General features: G+C 39.6%; 4 protein-coding genes and 3 pseudogenes across 6 annotated transcripts; 3 read left to right on the top strand and 4 right to left on the bottom strand.

The window, feature by feature from the left end:
• Positions 1 to 990: 990 nt before the first annotated feature.
• On the bottom strand, positions 991 to 1883 carry LOC106607381 (hemoglobin subunit alpha-2). Its single transcript, XM_014204299.3, has 3 exons — positions 1726 to 1883; positions 1410 to 1617; positions 991 to 1223 (listed from the first exon to the last, which is right to left on the bottom strand). Exons 1-3 carry the CDS (start codon positions 1818 to 1820, stop codon positions 1095 to 1097), a joined length of 432 nt encoding a protein of 143 aa, XP_014059774.1. The 5' UTR covers positions 1821 to 1883; the 3' UTR covers positions 991 to 1094.
• A 1173-nt stretch (positions 1884 to 3056) lies between these two features.
• On the top strand, positions 3057 to 4053 carry LOC106607378 (hemoglobin subunit beta). Its single transcript, XM_014204295.3, has 3 exons — positions 3057 to 3214; positions 3404 to 3626; positions 3730 to 4053. Exons 1-3 carry the CDS (start codon positions 3123 to 3125, stop codon positions 3856 to 3858), a joined length of 444 nt encoding a protein of 147 aa, XP_014059770.1. The 5' UTR covers positions 3057 to 3122; the 3' UTR covers positions 3859 to 4053.
• Positions 4054 to 6050: 1997 nt separating this feature from the next.
• On the bottom strand, positions 6051 to 9064 carry LOC106607384 (hemoglobin embryonic subunit alpha-like; annotated as a pseudogene). Its single transcript, XR_014392671.1, has 3 exons — positions 6703 to 9064; positions 6398 to 6605; positions 6051 to 6270 (listed from the first exon to the last, which is right to left on the bottom strand). The product of XR_014392671.1 is annotated as a hemoglobin embryonic subunit alpha-like (transcript).
• Positions 6510 to 9293, top strand: LOC123743439 (hemoglobin subunit beta pseudogene; annotated as a pseudogene).
• Positions 9294 to 12576: 3283 nt separating this feature from the next.
• On the top strand, positions 12577 to 13409 carry hbae (Hemoglobin embryonic subunit alpha). The gene is given in 3 exon segments (NM_001140924.1): positions 12577 to 12705; positions 12810 to 13017; positions 13215 to 13409. Coding segments are annotated over 3 exon segments (432 nt in total). The 5' UTR covers positions 12577 to 12610; the 3' UTR covers positions 13344 to 13409.
• A 1961-nt stretch (positions 13410 to 15370) lies between these two features.
• Positions 15371 to 16201, bottom strand: LOC106607377 (hemoglobin subunit beta). Its single transcript, XM_014204294.3, has 3 exons — positions 16045 to 16201; positions 15713 to 15935; positions 15371 to 15610 (listed from the first exon to the last, which is right to left on the bottom strand). Exons 1-3 carry the CDS (start codon positions 16134 to 16136, stop codon positions 15482 to 15484), a joined length of 444 nt encoding a protein of 147 aa, XP_014059769.2. The 5' UTR covers positions 16137 to 16201; the 3' UTR covers positions 15371 to 15481.
• Positions 16202 to 17428: 1227 nt separating this feature from the next.
• LOC106607382 (hemoglobin embryonic subunit alpha-like) lies at positions 17429 to 18463 on the bottom strand (annotated as a pseudogene). The gene is made up of 3 exons (XR_014392670.1): positions 18246 to 18463; positions 17823 to 18030; positions 17429 to 17650 (listed from the first exon to the last, which is right to left on the bottom strand). The product of XR_014392670.1 is annotated as a hemoglobin embryonic subunit alpha-like (transcript).
• Between the last annotated feature and the right edge of the window lie 2293 nt (positions 18464 to 20756).

Genomic DNA, 20756 nt, shown 5'->3' with positions numbered 1-20756 from the left:
TCAATGTTAGGTTCATGTATTAGTGTGGCAAGAAATTGTTGAGTGATCGAGAGTTTAAACACAGACTCCCTAGTTGCTACATCGATTTGGGGAATTAATAATATATACCCATTGATTCTTAAAGAATATAACTTGTAAATGCCTCATGAGCTCAGTTCAACTGTCGTACCCCATCAGAACCCAACATATAAGCCTAAGCTTCTTTTACTCTTTTACTCTGTTTGCAAACAAATTAAATGTAAACAGACACTGTATAGCCTCAAAACATGGTTAAAACTATAATTGTTGATATCATGGATAGTCAGTCCTTGCATCCATAGCTCTGTCTATGATTTTGAGAGTGGTCACATTTCTCCAGGCCCATCTCTCAGCTTTTTACAAAAACATACCATGCTTTGTTATTGTTTCAATTAAGGATTCTAGCTTTAACCAGATCAACATGAGATAAATTTTTATTTATTAATAACAATAAATCAGTTAGTCAAAATAACCCTATAATACCCTATATATATATATATATATATATATATATATATATATATATATATATATATATATTTATATATATATATATATATATATATATATATATATATATATAATATATAATTAGCCTACTTATATAATATATATTATTCAGTTATATCAAATCGTTTTTTCCATTTTGTTTATGTGGTCCTATGTCAAATAGTTTGTTCAATCTTGTTTATGAATAGCAAGTTCTAAGCGAGCCATTTGATTAATCTATAGGCTACTATTTCAACTTTGTTCCCCTTCTCTGATTTAGTTTTTTTACTTTTTAAACTTTTACTGCTCAGTTCTCTGAGGACCGCTTTTAGTGGAAATGTTTTGCATGTAGTCTCCATTTTCTATACCTTTTTGCGTTTCGATGTCTTTCAGACTTGCAAACAGCAACATATTCAATCATATCAGGTCATGTGCTCTACAACACAACTCATTAAAAACCCAAGTAAAGACCAAAAAACGTAATTATGCGCGTTTGAATATTTAATAATATTTTAGAACAATACAGAGCTGAGCACAGTGCTGATCAATGCTGCAATCCGTCTGGTCTGATGCCTTCTGTCCACATCTTATCGGTACTTCTCAGACAGAGCCCGGCCCACCGCGGCCAGGAACTTGTCCATGGCCACATGAGCTTCGGGGTTGAATTCATTGGGGAACAAGACAGCCAGCACCACCAAGATGTTGTGGGACAGGATCTACAGGACGAAAGGAATGGAAATTAGTACGCTACATGTTTTAATAGGCTATTTTATTTAATAATCTACGTTGTCCATTTTACTGTAGAGCGTACCCGACATATTTGAAATGCATTTTAACTATACATTTTGATTTGGTGTCAACGATAAACAAATGATTATAAATAATGCTGTGACTGTCCTGACCTTGAAGTTGGCGGGATCGACACGCAGCTGGAAGGCGTGCAGCTCGCTGAGGGCGAGGAGACCTGCGCTGATGTCGTCGATGCTTGCCACGGCTAAACTGATGCCTCCCATGATGGTCCCACCGTGCTTCCTGACTGGGGCAGAGCCGGGGCTCAGGTCCTTCCAGTGGGAGAAGTAGGTCTTGGTCTGGGGGTACACAACCAGCATCCTGCACCGGAAGAAAAAGACACGTCAAGAAAGATGAAACGCTAACACCAAACAGTCTACATTTTTACTTCAAAAACAGCTATAAGATTAGCAGCACGACAGCCATTACCTAGACAGAGCATCGCAGCCGATGTCCTCAGCCTTGCCGGACACCTTGGCCCAGAAGGCCTTGACCATTTTCTTGTCCTTAGTGGTGAGACTCATGGTTGTCGTTAAAGACGATGCTGGAGTAGAAGTTCAGTGATGAGCTCTTACAAACCAAGGCTTTTTATATTAGCCGCGAGCCCCACCCAAAGCAGACCCACCTCCAAGATAAACAAGACACAACATCCCTTTTGTTAATGTTCAATAGGCACAATCCCTCACAAGTTATTTCATTTATTTGCTTATTGTACTGGACAAAAACACAAGTTGGTACAATCCTCCATACAAGACTTACAAAGACATTGTTAGCCCCTTCTGAGCAACCCACAATATCAAACATAAAACACACAGGGTAGAGATGGATAAAAAAAAACATGAAAAAGACATGATTATCACAGCCATTGAAGTCTACAAAGTTATTTAGTATTAGAGATGTGTTGAGTTTTTTTTAATGCTGGTAGTTTTCACAAGGGACTCAGTCATTTCCATATTTTATTTCAATACAAAATAATTCAATATTCGTTTATTTATTTATTTCTCACTCTGGCTTTATGGTATTTACCCATTAAATAGAAAAGTCTAATTGTATTGTCAATAGCTAAATTGCCTGTATCATAAGTAAGAAATAGAAGCCTGTATTCAGAAATATGGAAAAGTTGACCGTAGAGATGCATTATTCCAAAATAGATTGGAATAGTGCAAATCTAAAAATAAATATTAAGTGGGTCGACCTTACTAGCACAGAATGAACATAGAGCTAAAATATCAATTAATTTGATTAGAAATGTATTACAAGGATAAAAATTGAGAAACATCTTGGTAGACTATCTAATATATCTTAGTAATATATTAATATCGTAGTTATATCTTACTAATATCTGAATATAGGCATACACAGAGTTGAAAAATGTTTCTCAGACAAAGTAATTGAATCCCCACCAAGTGTAATTAATGTGCAATAGACCTATAACTTCAGATAGTAGGCCTATTACACATGTATTTGCATGTGTTGAGAATTGTATATTTCCCCACTATTTTGGGCTTATTTTTGTTAATATTTCTAATAATGTTAATGTAATAATTGCTATGTAACTTAATACTTAAATGAATGATTTCATAATTGATTTTAGGGCAGTATGTTATTGTCAAATTGTTTTTAAACATATATGGTAAATAGTCAACCTTCACGTTAGTATCTGAGTAAAATCTGTGAGTCTTGGCTTATACAGCCCACTACCATGACCCCACCCATCGCTGTCTTTAGGGAGGAGTGTTCCGATCCTTTTAAAAACGCTGCTCAAACGAAGACCAAGTGTATACGATTCGTTAGCCTCTGTGAAAGATAGTTCAACAGCTCGCAACATGGTTCAGTGGACAGACTTTGAGCGCGCCACCATTCAGAGCGTCTTCGAGAAGATGGACTACGATGTCGTAGGCCCCGCGGCTCTTTCCAGGTAGTGCGTTTAAAACTGTGGTCTACAAATTATTGGAATTATTCATGTTATTATATTGTTATTATATTAGTATGCGCTTGTTATTATGATTTTCAAGATTAATTCGTATTTCATCATTGATTTCCATAAGATATGTGTGTATGCAGATATCACGTTTCTGTCATTCTTGACTGTTTATTATTTCTACAGGTGTCTGGTCGTGTACCCCTGGACCCAGAGGTATTTCGGTAACTTCGGAAACCTGTACAACGCCGCTGCCATCCAGGGAAACCCAATGGTCGCCGCTCACGGAAAGACTGTCCTGCACGGACTGGACCGGGCTGTCAAGAACATGGATGACATCAAGGCCACCTACGCAGAGCTGAGCGTGCTGCACTCCGAGAAACTACACGTGGATCCCGACAACTTCCGGGTAAAGTTAATTGTTCGACTTCACACAAGGTACTTGCCTATCTATTAAAATAGTGTGGAAGAATGCGTTTTCTTACATGTCCATTTGCTCCATTCTTTTGCAGCTGCTGGCTGACTGCCTTACTATTGTTGTTGCTGCGAGAATGGGTGCTGACTTCACCGCTGATGTCCAGGGTGCTTTCCAGAAGTTCCTGGCTGTGGTGGTGAGCTCCCTGGGCAAACAGTACCACTAGAGCCCCTCCACTCAGAGACGGACGACCATCAGAGGACCAACAAGCTCAGAGGACCAACAAGCTCAGAGGACCAACAAGCTCAGAGGACCAACAAGCTCAGAGGACCAACAAGCTCAGAGGACCAACAGGCGCTGATCATTTGTTTAGAGGCACATGTTGTTCCTTCTACTAAAGCAAATAAAATCAGCAAATTAATATTTTTATCTGCGCCTTTTGTTTCATACATGAATATCAATACGGTGGCACATACTAATAGGTCTAATATGGTAATATGATAGGCTATGGGTGTGAATATCGCAAAAACCTTGTTAACCAGATATGGATAATGTGCAATATATATACAAATATTTAGCAAATAAAAACATTTTTTTTGCAATTAATAGACTGACATGTTACATTAGCTGTGCATGAGCGAACCATATAATGAAGAAAAACGTGTGTCCAATGATGCATTGAGTCAAATAAGAGCAGAGCTGCAATGATAAATTCCTCTTCAATTACACACAATCGTCATTCCTAAAGGTTCAAGATAACTTTTCAGAACATATATGTTATTCAATGTTTGGTTGATGTATTAGTGTGAATGGTCGAGAGGTTAACCAGATCAAAATGACATAAACGTTCACTTTTATTTAACTACGCAAGTCCGTTAAGAACAAATTCTTATTTTCAATGATGGCCTAGGAACAGTGGGTTAAACTCCCTTGTTCAGGGGCAGAACGACAGATTTTTACTTTATCAGCTCGGGGATTCGAAGTTGCAACCTTCTGGTTACTAGTCCAACGCTCTAACCACTAGGCTACCCTGCCGTCCCATGTATGAATAATAATAAGACAATTGGTCTATAGAACCCTATAAAATACTAAATACATTTATGAGAGGCACCTCCTGTCATGGCCAGCTTTGGAACCATGATAACCGTACAAAAAGTGTTCAGATAGGAATCTATTAAAGTCATTAATAATAGATTATTAAATCAATAGATTAATTAACCAATAATCTTAAGAAATACAACAAGAAATACTGTCTGTGTATTTCATTTTACATCATGTATAAATGCAACATGTAACTTTTCACATTTTATGAAAACTTAACCACATTTGTTTATAAAAATGCATTAACAATATGTTACAATTCTAGCATGATCAGCAAAACCACTAGGTTATGTTTTACACGTTATATACGTTTTTATGTGCATAGGAAATGTTCTTAGGAAATATTAAGTGTATAGGAAATGTAATTAAGAAATAATATCAAGCCATTCATAATATATATATATATATTTATGAGTCCTTAATTAGCCTAATCATCTAATATATATTATTTTTGTATATCAAATCGTTTTTGTTTATGTGGTCCTATGTCAAATAGTTTGTTCAATCTTGTTTATCAGTAACAAGTTCTAAGCGAGCCGTTTGATTAATCTATAGGCTACTATTTAAACTTCGTTCCCCTTCTCGAATTTTTTACTTTAACTTTTTAAACTTTTACTGCTCACTTCTCATGAATAATAGACTGATGAATCAATTAATTAATCAACCAATATTGCTAAGAACTTAAACAAGATATACTTTGTGTTTCATTTAAAATAGTGTAAAATTCGACATTTAACTGTTGACATTTTATGGAAACTGAACCACATTGGTTCATAAAAATAAATGAATAATATGTTACAAATATAGCATGATCAGCCAATCAAAATCATTAGGCTATGTTTTACGTTTTAGTATTATAGATCATATCTGCTTATAATCTATTCATAATATTTACAAATAATATGTTGGTAGTCTATCAAATCCTTTTTCGATGGTGTTTACAAGAATTTCGCTACACCCGAAATAACATCTGCTAAACATGTGTATGTGACAAATATCATTTGATTTGTTTGTATGTCAAATTGTTTGTTCAATCTTGTTTTTCAATAGCAAGTTCGAAGAGGGCTATTTAATTATTCTATAGGCTACTGCCGGTATTTGTACTTTGAATTTCTCGTTACCCCTTTTATATTTTTAGACTACCTACGAAACTGTTTTGCATTGCCTAAGTTTTCTTTAAGAATGCGTTTTAGCATTTCGTCACGATTTTGAGAAATAGTTATTTCAGCCTTAAAAATAGCAACGCATTTCATCATATCAAGTTCAGACGCTACAACACGACTCATTAAAAAGCAAAGTAAAGAACAGATAACGTGGTTATGTGCGTTTGAACATTTATTCATAATTTAGAACAAGACAGATCATCGAGCACATGCTGCCATATGTCTGGTCTGATGATGCCCCATGGTTTATCTGTACTTTTCGGCCAGAGCCAGGGCCAGGGCGGCCAGGAACTTGTCCACGGACACATGAACCTCTGGGGTGAAGTCGCGGCGAACAAAATGGCCAGCACCACCAATATGTTGTGGGACAGGATCTACAAGAGGAAATACATGGAAATGAGTTCGTATGCATCTTTAATGTAGGCTATTTTAGCCTATGTTGTCTATTTTACTGTAAAACGTAGCCGATTGAAATGTTAAAAAATATTATACTGTCCTCACCTTGAAGTTGGCTGGATCTATCCGCAGCTGGAAGGCGTGCAGCTCGCTGAGGGTGAGGAGACCTGCGGTGAGGTCGTCGATCTTGGCCACGGCTTCACCGACGCCTCCCATGATGGTCTTACCATGCTTCCTGACCAGGGAAGAACCGGGGCTCAGGTCCGGCCAGTGAGAGAAGTATGTCTTGGTCTGGGGGTACACCACAAGGATTCTGCACGGGAGGAAAAATACATCTCGAGATTTAAGGCTAGCTAACACCAAATGGTATATTCTAAAACAACAATATAGCAGTTGAATAATTCCATTACCTAGACAGAGCATCGCATCCGACGTCCTCAGCCTTGCCGGACACCTTGGCCCAGAAGGCCCTGACCACCGCCTTGTCCTTGCCTACAGGCCCATGCAGTCATCTCGGTTTTATCCTTCACTTGTTTGTAACAATTGCAAATACTGTGGCAACTTCGTATTTTTTGTCGACTTCGTTCTGAAGTTATCGGCAGTCACAGTCAGACAGATGAAACAAGACCCTGCTTAGTAAAATATCTTATTTTGGTATTGGCAGATTGGGTGAAAAAAAAAAGAAAATACTATAATTTTACCCATTTACTTGGATAACATAATAGTTATCGAATATGAGTTCATCAGGTTTTTTGCTCAAAAGTAATAGTCTAAGTGAACCAATATAAAAGGAAGTATCTAAAAACGATATCTGGAAATATACTGTACAGTATCTATGAATGTGTTTTCAAAATGATGAAATGACTTTTCTAACCTCGTCGTTAGGCCGTAAATAAAGTAATACATAGGTTGTGGAGATGAGGATGGGAGGCTCATGACTTTGCAGATCTTGAATAACTTACATTTAGCTACTATCTATAGAATGGCTTTTGCTTAAAATTACACGAATGGAGAGAACGTAATTGAATTTAAAATATACTTTGCGACGTATTAAGTATAATTAGTGTTCATTTTTTAGTCTTTTTTTTTTACTGATGGTGTAGTTATTTATTTGGCCATATTGGGGGACAGGCTTATGGGGCCAACATATGACGGTTTCGTTTGGTATATGTCTTATTTATTTGATGCGTAATTATCGTGAACAATGGGTTATAATTGGAATAATAATTTTGTATGATTTTATATGACATTTACATTTACATTTTAGTCATTTAGCAGACGCTCTTATCCAGAGCGACTTACAGTAGTGAATGCATACATTTCATACATTTCTTTTTCTGTGCTGGCCCCCCGTGGGAATCGAACGCACAACCCTGGCGTTGCAAACACCATGCTCTACCAACTGAGCTCCATATGAGCGAGACTGATTTAGATTGACTGAAGTCAATAAATTGATTTCTAATCCTGACCCCGCAATTGATTAATGTAAAAAAAAATGATTTACTTATCAGTTAATACCATGTTGACAAATACATTCAACGTAAGGAGATGATTGTTGCCAAGAAAAGGGTGTTTCTAATGGCTTATCAGAACAAGGCAACCAAATGGAGCTTTTACGCAGAGGGTGGAACTCATTCAGAACGGCAAGATAAAACGTGAGCCTATAGTTCACTGATAAGCAGCCCTTTAGATCGGTCCCTTTCAAGAAAGTCAACATCTTTCTTTCTACCACATTCTTGCTGTCTACCACATTTTGCAGTGACTGGTGGTAATTTCCAATCTTTGTTATAGTAATTCACGAAGCTAGCACTGAATACTATAAAACTACTGTTAACTACACTTTACGTCTTCATGGTGCTTTTATAAGGTACTAATAAAACAGCCACATATTGCCGGTGTGAAACTTTTCCATAAGTCGACCTCCGTTGCCGTTTGGGCATTTGGCAGAACTATGAATATATGGTGTTGGTCGATAAGACCAGCTGGCTGGCAAGGAATGATAGATTACCATGAACGTTTTGCGGACCTTTGATGTCGTTTTTGGAATGAATCCTCTAAATTGTATTCGTCCACTGGGTCGGAGGGATTCAATATAAATGAAAAAGCTCCAGTGACCGACACTGACAGATCTTCTCACAGATCAGACACACAACACCTTCAACATGGATGAATGGACAGTTGAAAAGCGGAAGCTCATCATAGAGACCTGGGGCAAAGTCAACGTCAAAAGTGGTCGGACCCCATGCTTTGAGAAGGACGGCTAATAATAATGAAAGGAAATAAAATATATTGATAATATATCATTTTACTTTTCTAGTCTTGTTTTATATGTGTGCGCAATTCTATGGATTCATTGGATTAAATTGATTAGTTTATATTATGTATCTTATAATGTAATTTGTATTTTCCAGGTGTCTTATTGTATATCCATGGACTCAGAGGTACTTTGGAACCTTTGGAGACTTAAACAGCGCAGCGGCTATCATGGGCAATAAAAAAGTTGCCAAACATGGCATCACTGTGCTGAACGGCCTGGATTGAGCTGTGCAGAATATGGATGACATCAAGAACACCTACGTCGAGCTGAGCGTTCTGCACTCTGAGAAACGTCATGTGGATCCCGTCAACTTCAGGGTAAGATTTTGGAGTTGAAAAGACGTGTAAATATGAGTACTAATGGGCGTGCCTAAAACAAATGAACAATACGTTTTTCCTCATTGATTTATATCCAAGAGAATATTGCTGCTGCAAATAAATGACTAACGTTTCAATCGTTTCCTTTTCCTAAGTGCTGGGCGACTGCCTCACCATTGTTCTGGCCTCCCAGATGGGGCGCGCCTTCACGCCAGACGTCCAAGCCGCCTGGCAGAAGTTCCTGACCGTGGTCGTCTCTGCGCTGGGCAGACTGTACCATGAGAGACCTGTTCTATTGTGGAATACACATATATATTTTATTATAGAAGACATTTTGTATGAATAATAAAATATATTGTTAAGCACACGTCCATGCTCTTCACTTTATTCTGTTTGATGGGCAGTAAAACAGGAGCCATTACAAAATGTAGGCAAGCCTACTTTAACTTGCCCTGAGGTCACGAGAGAGAGATTTGGTAAAACATCACATGCAGCAACGAGATCTTATCAACGGAATAATCAATATATTCCTCAGTATTATGTTATTATTGTAATTATAAGGTAGTCTATCATAAAATTTGTTGCCCAGGTTAAATTTTACTTGCCTCAGGTAGGCGGAATTTGCATATACAGTATCAGTCAAAAGTTTGGACACACCTACTCATTCAAGGGTTTTACTTTTTTGAAATTATTTTCTACATCAAAACTATGAATTAACACACATGGAATCATGTAGTAACAAAAAAGTGTTAATCAAATCAAAATATATTTTAGATTTTAGATTCTTCAAAGAGCCACGTTTGCCTTGATGACAGGTTTCAACACTCTTGGCATTCTCTCAACCAGCTTCACCTGGAATGCTTTTCCAACAGTCTTGAAGGAGTTCCCACATGTGCTGAGCACTTGTTGGCTGCTTTTCATTCACTCTGCGATCCAACTCATCCCAAACCATCTCAATTGTGTTGAGGTCGGGTGATTGTGGAGGCCAGGTCATCTGACGCAGCACTCCATCACTCTCCTTCTTGGTCAAATAGCCCTTACACAGCCTGGAGGTGTGTTGGGTCATTGTACTGTTGAAAAACAAATGGTACTCCCACTAAGCGCAAAACAGATGGGATGGAGTATCGCTGCAGAATGCTGTAGTAGCCATGCTGGTTAAGCGTGCCTTGAAGTCTAAATAAATCACTGACAGTGTCACCAGCAAAGCACCCCCACACCATCACACCTCCTCCTCCATGCTTCACGGTGGGAACCACAGATGTAGAGATCATGTGTTCACCTACTCTGCGTCTCACAAAGACATGGCGGTTGGAACCAAAAATCTCACATTTTGACTCATCAGACCAAAGGACAGATTTCCACGGTCTAATGTCCATTGCTCGTGTTTCTTGGCCCAATCATGTCTCTTCTTCTTATTGGTGTCCTTTAGTAGTGGTTTCTTTGCAGCAATTCAACCATGAAGGCCTGATTCACGCAGTGTCTTCTGAACAGTTAATGTTGAGATGTCTGTTGATTTGTTTAACAGGTTTTTGGTTACTACATGATTCCATTTGTGTTATTTCATAGTTTTGATGTCTCCACTATTATTCTACAACTGTCACGCCCTGATTTGTTTCACCTGTTCTTGTGATTGTCCCCACCTCCTCCAGGTGTCGCTTATTTTCCCCAGTGTATTTATCCCTGTGTTTCCTGTCTCTCTGTGCCAGTTCGTCTTGTATGTTTTCAAGTCAACCAGCGTGTTTTTCCCCGTGCTCCTGTTTTCTATTCTCTTCTTCTAGTCTTCCCGGTTTTGATTCTTGCCTGTTTTTTCTGGACTCCATACCCACCTACCTGACCCTTCTGCTTGCCCTGACATCGAGCCTGTCTGCCACTCTTTACCTCTTGGACTCAGAATCTGGTTTTGACCTTTGGCCTGTCCACGACCATTCTGTTGCCTACTCCTTTTGGATATAAATAAACTACAAAGACTCTAACTATCTGCCTCCTGTGTCTGCATCTGGGTCTCGCCTTGTGCCCTTTATAACAACATAAAAAAAATAAAGAAAAACCCTGGAATGAGTAGGTGTGTCCAAACCTTTTACTGGTACTGTAGCTGAACGTTGGCATTCCAAATGGGTTTTGAAGAGCAACGTGCTTAATGTTCGGAAAAAAGCACCTGAATTACGCAATGGCACTATTTAAACAAAACGACCCAAGAGGACTTTAACATTATTATAACATATCATTACAACACATTAGGAAGTGTGTAGCGTTATCATTAGGCATGGTGCTGGATTCATGCAAATCCTGTAAGTAGGCCTATGTTTTCAATAAAAATGCAGATATAGGCTATTTTACTGGTTGCATTTGGTGACGAAATAGGCTAATCGCGTTATGCTATGGGATAGGAAATAAAAAGGCTAAAAAAAATATTGTGAACATAATAATCATTGGCTCAGCTTTCCTCTATCTCTCTGGTCGAGAGAAGTGGAGGTGCCGAGGTCAGAGTAGCCTACACAGTAGCTTGACCAGCGCCACCCTTTGAAAAGCAAGTGAGATATACTTCAATTATACATGTATCATGCAGGGTGTATTAGCTTACCCAAACAATCAACATTCTTCTTGACAAAACGTATTACTCCGATTTTGTCCACGCACCTGACAAACGGTGACATGCTCTCTATAAGCTGCTACTGCGACATCAGACTAGATATTGGTGAACAAAGCGTATGCCGGATATACCCTCATGCAAAGCACACACATATGCATTTACCTCTTTTTAGGGAAATCTGAGTGACATCGCACGACGTGGTAAGGACTATAGAGGTTCAGCAGCATGACAGCAGCATGTGAAAAATGTATGAAATGTATGCATTCACTACTGTAAGTCGCTCTGGATAAGAGCGTCTGCTAAATGACTAAAATGTAAATGTCAATGTGACTTAAACAATAGACCTGGCCTAACCATAACTATTGACCTACGGAGAAAATGTATATCAATCAACCTTCAACACACCTTACCGGAAGGGGGTGCGGTGTCATTCTTGCCTTGCTGTTGCAGAGATAAGACAGCAATCTTGGCACTCAACCTTTGCCAACGAGATGTCCATCATCATTTGTTTGGTACCACCCTCGACAAAACATGGTCAGATTAATGAGAAATACCTTCTAGGATGACTTCGGTCATTGTAGTAGGCATATTTACTGAATGAATGTATTATCCAATTAATTCATTAATGATTACATCAACGAATGAATCAATGAACGAGTCAATAAAACAAATGATCGCCTAAATAGCCAAAAGAATAGCAATCAGACATATTCCAAAGACCATTCCTTGTGCATGAAACGTCCAGCTTACAGTATTCATTATATTAGAAGAAGAATAAAAGACATTCTTGCATCATGCATAATGTAGCCTTTAGATTCATGACAGTTTGAAACATGATTGTTCCGTTTTTCAGCACTATCGTCATAACAAGTATATCCGTGCGTAAAGGGTAACATTTGTGATTGATCATAATCAAATAGCAATATATTGATGGTACATAACTAATGGTTATCACCAAACTCTATCTTGTGTACATCCAATGACTTCCAGTTGAAGGCGGAGCTAAGCCAAAGAGATCTTTAGAGACCACATAAATACTTCCAGTGTCCACTCTTATGGCACCAGCAGTATCTTATGTCATAGAAACCGCTAGAATGAGTCTCACAGCCAAGGACAAAAAGATCGTGAAAGCCTTTTTTGGAAAGGTGGCTGGCAAAGCAGAGGACATCGGAAATGAGGCTCTCTCTAGGTAACGACATCTTTATATATTGAACGGATTGTTTTGTAACAGAGTTATGCGGTGCATTTACCCACGTTAAATCATAATACATAATCACATGTTTTTATTTCTAGGACCCTGGTGGTGTACCCCCAGACCAAGACCTACTTCTCCCACTGGACGGACCTGAGACCCGGCTCTGCTCCCGTCAAGAAGCACGGTCTGACCGTCATGGGAGGCGTCCTTGATGCCGTGACCAAGATCGACGACCTGACCGGTGGTCTTCTGGCCCTCAGCGAGCTGCACGCCTTCACGCTGCGTGTGGATCCCGCCAACTTCAAGGTGACTAAATAACTTACCGAGTCAATAAAACGATTCACCCTTTCTCAAAATATCACAGCGGCAACCGTGTCCAAATGTGAGTCCTATGTATGTATTTTGTGAAGGTTCCAATTGAATCTTCAGAAACACTATCTTTCGCATATGGACTAGGCCTAAAACGCTTGATAATAATAACTCCATTCCCTCTACATCTGCAGATCATCAACCACAACATCCTGGTGGTGCTGGCCATGATGTTCCCTGACGACTTTACCCCTGAGGTGCACGTGTCTGTGGACAAGTTCCTCGCCAAGTTGGCCCTGGCGCTTTCCGAGAAGTATCGTTAAATGGCGAGAAGATAAATGCTCTCGGTTTTCTGTGTTGATCATAAATGTGCACGTGTTGTATGATATGAATCATGGAATAAAAATACCGACATCATCTACTGTTTATCTTGATCGTTTTTATTTAAAGGGACAGCGGGTTTTGCAATGTGAGCAACCGTGTGACGAAAACAGCCAGCCTTAGCACTGTGCATTAATTAAACATGACGCAAAGGAACAGGGTTGGAGAGCCCTGTTATAACACGCATCTTCCAATTGCAACGTCTGCTTATGCCCACACATATTGTCTCAAGAACATTTTATATTTGTAATACCCTCAAACACAAAGTTAGGCATACCTAATTTCAAAATAGGCCGTCATCACTGTCAATCGTGAATGATAGTTATTCATGTTTTAACGGCGAAACTGCGTGTGTATTCCAATAATGTGATAGATCTCAAGCAGTTTCATGGGAATGGTCTATGCATTTCGATCTTGTTGAATGACTGTTTAGAGCAGATGGTGTTAACAGATTATTAGCCTTCCTTGTATTTTGTTTCAATCAAAGCATATATGCTGTTGAGTTTTTGGCGCACGATGCTTTTTTTTTAAATGAACCATTCTAACATCTCATTAGAAATGATGAGGTGTTTTTGGTGGAACAGTAACATTAGCCTATAGGCCTATTATGCTATGCTATTATATTCGCTTCTGTTATGTAAACTAATAATGAATCGTTATGTGATCTTACGAGACATTGATTCAGTTTCGATCTAACTTTACTAAACGAGCACCATTGTGAGAGGGGATGATGTTCTATTTGTAATAATAATAATAAGTGATTATTAGTACTATTAGGCTTAGACAATATATCTTGATGAGTGTTATTGTAAACGATCGGAGTGCCCTTCATGGTTCCAAAAGGACAGCGCTAAATAAACTTTGTATTTGATTAGCTAGAACACATGGTTACAATATACCCTATTACAGAATAAAATAAAACAGAGGGGTAAATAATCAATTCATATAATTTATTTGCAAAGATTTAATCAATAAATCAATTGATCAAATAGTGATCATAAATCATTACTATGTAGAATTGCAGGAAGTTCGTTTTAAAACAGCCATAAAATCATGCTTTTGGTGTGGTGTATTTATGCATCTCAATAAACTATAATCTAAATGCATTATTACTTCCAACTTGGCCCAATATACATTTCAATTTCCCCACCACGACATAACCTACCAAGCTAGAACATTTAACCTTTATTTAACTAGGCAAGTCAGTTAATAACAAATTATTATTTTACAATGACGGCCTACCCCGGCCAAACCCTCCCCTAACCCGGACGACGCTGGGCCAATTGTGCGCCACCCTATGCCCTGCGTCCAAACCAATAGCCAATACAGGCTAAATATCTTAAGCAGGGCTACGGCAACTTCCAGGGAGGGTCAGGCTCCTGGGCTTTGCGGTGGCCACTCTGGTTTGGGTGTCCTCGGCGTTGCTGTGACCAAGTGTTCACATATCGTTCTGGGTTCCAATGCGCAATAGCAGTTCGGTGGAGTTTTATGAACATTAATTAACATCAGTTAATTTAGATGTTATTTTATATACGTTCTGATGCTCTTAACTTCTCAAGCCTCCAAGCGGCCTCCCCAGTGCACACATGTAGCCTACAGTTCTTCATCATTAGCCAGAGAGAAGACAGGGAAGAAACATCCATTTACCTCCCTCTTGGCTGCTGTAACCTACATATTTATTTGGTTTGTCATTCTAACGCTATTTATGGAATTTACCCCTCATGTATGTTGTCACAGTTCATATGTGTGAAATGTATTTTAGGACAATATGTGTGCTTTTGGTTGGACAGAGAATTGGGTGCTTTGGAGGCCTACCAGTAGAAATAAGTTGCACAACTTCTAGACTTATATTAAACCACAAAAAATATGTAGGCCTATTGACGTGGACCTTTCGTTTGTTGAAAATAGATGTTAATGTAGGGTATACATGTTGACAGACGAACACATAATGAAAGCGATGAAAAATATATTTTCGATTTAGCACTTTATTTTTCCTTCAGAATTGATACATCTGTTTTGATACATGCAATGAAGGGCGCCGGATGTTGCTCTGTTTATTTTGACGCAGGCAACGAACGCTCTAGTGGTACTGTCTGCACAGGGAGCACACCACGATGGCAAGGAACTTCTGGAAAGCCCCCTGGACGTCGGCGGTGAAGTCAGCACCCATTCTTGCAGCAACGACAATAGTCAAGCAGTCAGCCAGCAGCTGCAAAAGAAAAAAGAAAACGGACATGTAAAAAAATGCATTCTGGCAGAGTATTGAGAGTAGAATATGACCTTGTGAAGTATAAAATGATAACTAATTTACCCGGAAATTGTCGGGATCCACGCGCAATTTCTCGGAGTGCAGCACGCTAAGCTCTGTGAAGGTGGCCTTGATGTCATCCATGTTCTTGACAGCCCGGACCAGTCCGTGCAGGACAGTCTTTCCGTGAGCGGCGACCTTGGGGTTTCCCTGGATGGCAGCGGCGTTGGACAGGTTTCCGAAGTTACCAAAATACCTCTGGGTCCAGGGGTACACGATCAGACACCTGTAAGTGAATAATGGGATTATGAGTGACTGCATTAATCATATAATATGCACGAGGTTCAATGTAAATGTAGGCCCATTTTTAAGGAGGTATGAAAAAGAGAAAAGACCTGGAAAGAGCCGCGGGGCCCACGTCATCGTAGTCCATCTTCCCGAAGATGCTCTGGATTGTTTGGCGCTCGAAGTCTGTCCACTGAACCATATTGACGTTTGTGAGGTATCACTCAATATGACATGTACTGTTCATGCTACTGAAGGGACAGCTTATATACGCGTTTTGTCTCCACACCAAAAGCCAACTATTGGTTTAGCTGTTTTGAGAGGGCTGGGTTAACAATGTTTTGTAGAAATTCATTGCAGTACCACGCCAGCCCATTCATAGTCTCCTGTAAATTACAACGACCGAAAGGAACAAATCACCAAGACAGTGACGATAGTTCTCATGTGCCTTTTATGCTCATTCATTAATGACCATCATTATTTATTACCAATTCATATTTGAAATTATTTAAGTGGCGTTGGTGGAAATGTGGACAGTTTAATGTCCCTGTCACTGCTGATGTATAGACAAATAATTCATACTTTTGTTTTCAATAAGTCAAATTAAGAAAAAAGTTCTGCCAAAAGCCGAAAAAGGAAATATGTTGCCTGCCTTTTGTTTTATTTTATTTAGGCCTAATAAAACATTGATTATTATGATTTTTTTATATTAATTTATTTTCCTTTTATTAATCTACATTTTATGATGATAAATAATGTTTTCATTCACAATACATTTGTTTTATTATAGTATTTTATTGAATAATATGACAATTACGATATCATGATGTGTGTGCCTATGTTTTTTCAAGCAAGTGCAAGTTTGAGCAATTATTTAAATAATGATTGGTGTATGAAGTCGTATAATATTAAATGGTGCAAACTAACTTATACATGACCTACTGCAGTCATCTCTATAAGAGCTGGGCCATTCTCATGTAAAGTTTGGGTGAGAAATCTGATCCAAGACCAGTGCTTCTGGCTTATTGATTATTTCATGAAATAATAACCTGGTCTAAATACTGGTAATGTAGGCATCCAGAAGACAACCAGTAATGACTTATATCATATCAGGATGTAAGGTCATATCATTTATTTTATTTTATTTTCATTTCACCTTAATTTAACCAGGTAGGCCGACAAAAACAACAACACAGAGTTACACATAAACAAACGTACAGTCATAATGATTGTGATATAATAATGGTAGCCTAATAATTATAATGATGATCATGATGATGATAATAATGATAATGAAGGTGGTGGTTACCTATTACTATAATAATTGCTATTACTATTAATGGCAATGTGGACCCAGAGTGGAGTAGTGGAAGTTTTCAACTTTGTGGACAGTGGATATATTTGTGTAATTATCAATAATCTAGGTCTATCAATTGTAACTAAACATTAAAACACATATAGCCTACGATTAATCAGGACAACAGGACAACAACGTTTCACATTCGATCGGCAGGATTCATTTATTGCATATTTTCATTTAAATTTGCACTCTACAAAGATTGTCAAGTGGAAGTCTGGCTCATTGCTTAACGGTACTTCTCAGACAGAGCCAGGGCCAGCTGGGCCACAAACTTGTCCGTGGGCCACGTGCACCTCAGGGGTGAAGTCATCAGGGAACATCATGGCCAGCGTCACCAGCATGTTGTGGTTGAAGATCTGGGGATGTGAAGAGAGAGCAGAAACATTATTAGAAGCATATTTCACGAGTATGTTTCTGAAGATTGAAATCCATACATTAAGCTATTACAGTATTCAAATTTCAACGGATGCTAATGGAAAAAAGCTACTAGTGATAAAGAAAACAAGTGCATTTTTACTATTTACTAACCTTGGAGTTGGCAGGATCCACTCACAACACGAAGGGGTGCACCTCGCTGAGGGTATGAAGACCAGCACTAAGGTAGTCAATCTTCTCAATGGCATCCAGGACGCCTCCCATGACGGTCCCACCGTGCTTCCTGACCGGGGCAGAGCCGAGGCTCAGGTCCTTCCAGTGGGAGAAATATGTCTTGGTCTGGGGGTACACCACCAGCGTCCTGGGAGGTTGAAAACATACGTCGGTTATGCGGGCATGTTTATCGTTGTACTATATGACCCCACTATTTTAACTTGATATGAATTGGAAAAAGAGAGTACCATTTTTACGCACGTGTATGCTAAGGAATTCTCAACCATTCACAAGTAATTCAAAGGTCTTAAATACTTGTATTTATCAATTCCTTGTAGTAAATAATTCAATAATTGTAATTACCTGGAAAGTGCCTCGTTGCCAACATCCTCTGCCCTGCCGGCAACCTTGCCAAAAAAGGCCTGGACAATTGCCTTGTCCTTAGCGGAGAGACTCATTCATTGTTGCTTCAACTTCTTGACTTGCTGCCAACCAACTCAATAGAGCTCACTGTTTCGAGTCCCTTTTAATGTATTGTCTGATCTGCCCAAGCACAATGCTGCTGCCCAGAAACCACCTCCAAAAGAGACCCCGTTGGTTATCTCTTGTCATAGCGTGTCATCTTAGTTGTTTACAACTCATGGCACACAGCCAAGTATAGATAAAATAAGTCATGGGCGCATGGCAGAGTTATTCAGCCATTATTTTCTTCTTTCTTTTGGTATATTTGTTATTATTTTATTTTGAATGTTATGAATATCGCTGGCAAAAACAGAATAAACTAATGTTGAATGACATAACGACAGTAGAAAAGAGGAGCATATCTTCTTTTTAACGATGTCAACTTTATTTCTCAACTCCTAATATTGAGCCAATAACACTTACTGGAGTATCTGACCTATGCTTTGAAAAAGGACCTGCTAATAGCCAACCTTTGTTTATCCAGCTAAACAGCTGCTTTTAGTGAAAATGTGTTTGGAGTTTACACTTCCTCTTCCACCTCATTCCCAGATCATGGGCATTAGTATGGAGTTTGTTCCCCCTTTGCTGCAATAACAGCCTCCACTCTTCTGGGAAGGCTTTCCACTAGATGTTAGAACATTGCTGTGGGGACTTGCTTCAATTCAGCCACAAGAGCATTAGTGAGGTCGGGCACTGATTTGGGCTATAAGGCCTGGCTCGCATTCGGCATTTCAATTCATCCCATAGGTGTTCAATGGGGTTGAGGTCAGGGCTCTGTGCAGGCCAGTCAAGTTCTTCCACACCGATCTCAATAAACCATTTCTGTATGGACCTCACTTTGTGCATGGGGGCAATATCATGCTGAAACAGGAAAGGGCCTTCCCCAAACTGTTGCCCGAATGTTGGAAGCACAGAATTGTCTAGGTCACTAAGGGGCCTAGCCCAAACCATGAAAAACAACCCCAGACCATTATTCCTCCTCCACCAAACTGTACAGTTTATGCATTGGGACAGGTAGCGTTTTCCTGGCATCTGCCAAACCCAAATTAGTCTGATGGACTGCCAGATGGTGAAGCGTGATTCATCACTCCAGAGAACGCGTTTCCACTGCTCCAGAGTCGGCAAGCTTTACACCACTCCAGCCTAAGCTTGGCATTGCGCATGGTGATCTTAGGCTTGTGTGCGGCTGCTCGGCCATGGAAACCCATTTCATGAAACTCCTGACGAATAGTTATTGTGCTAACGTTGCTTCCAGAGGCAGTTTGGAATTCCAGAGTGAGTGTTGCAACCAAGGACAGACGATTTTTACACGTTATGCGCTTCAGCACTAGGTGGTCCCGTTCTGTGAGCTTGTGTGGCCTACCACTTCGCGGCTGAGCCGTTGTTGCTCCTAGACTTTTCCACTTTACAATAAACAGCACTTACAGTTGACCAGGGCAGCTTTACCAGAGCAGAAATTTGACGAACTGACCTGTTGAAAAGGTGGCATCCTATGACTGTGCCACTTTGAAAGTCACTGAGCTCTTCAGTAAGACCATTCTACTGCAAATGTTTGTCTATGGAGGTTGCATGGCTGTGTGCTCGATTTCAAACACCTGTCAGCAACGGGTGTGGCTGAAATAGCCGAACCCACTCATTTGAAGGAGTGTCCACATACTTTTGGCCATGTAGTGTACTTTTGTATATACAGTATAGTGTATCATTCACTTGATAATAAGACAAGATGTGGATTTTTCCCCCGCTAACTTACTGTGGGGGTCCTTCGGCCGCCGGTTTACCTGGGACAGGGTCCCTGGGCAAGAACATTTTGAAGACCCCTGGCTCCTGGAGATATGGATATTGAATGAAAATGGGTGAACTCCCATTGAAAAGCAGCAGTCCACAAAACTTCAGAGCTGGACGCATAGTCAGTAGGGTCAAAGCCTGTGTCACAATTTAAAGCTTGTACTTTGTCAACATTTGGCCATACCACGACAACACAAGGATTCTCTTTAGACTGTGAAAATGTGGTGCTGAAAGGACAGCTCCGCTAATCGGTCAGGTAGAAGCATAGAGACAGCGATGCTCAGGGTGACCTTGGTGGTGCTGAAGAACAGCTCCGTCAGTTAGAGAAATCTCACTGACGATGAGGGCACACTTTGTCTCAGCAGCTACTAAACATTAGCTACTGTAATATTTTTTGTACTGTCATCCTAATAGCTATATTTATATGGATTCATTGAATTAAATTGATTGTGCTGGGTTCCTGACCGTGGTCGTCTCTGTGCTAGACAGACAGTACTGCTAAAGACATGTTCTATAGTGAAATACACACACACACACACACACACACACACACACACACACACACACACACACACACACACACACACACACACACACACACACACACACACACACACACACACACAC

This window comes from Salmo salar, chromosome 06, assembly GCF_965601325.2.
Source record: "Salmo salar chromosome 06, fSalSal1, whole genome shotgun sequence".
Lineage (NCBI taxonomy): Eukaryota > Metazoa > Chordata > Actinopteri > Salmoniformes > Salmonidae > Salmo > Salmo salar.
Note: the sequence above shows the minus strand (reverse complement) of the source record. Positions and strands in the feature narration are given on the sequence as shown.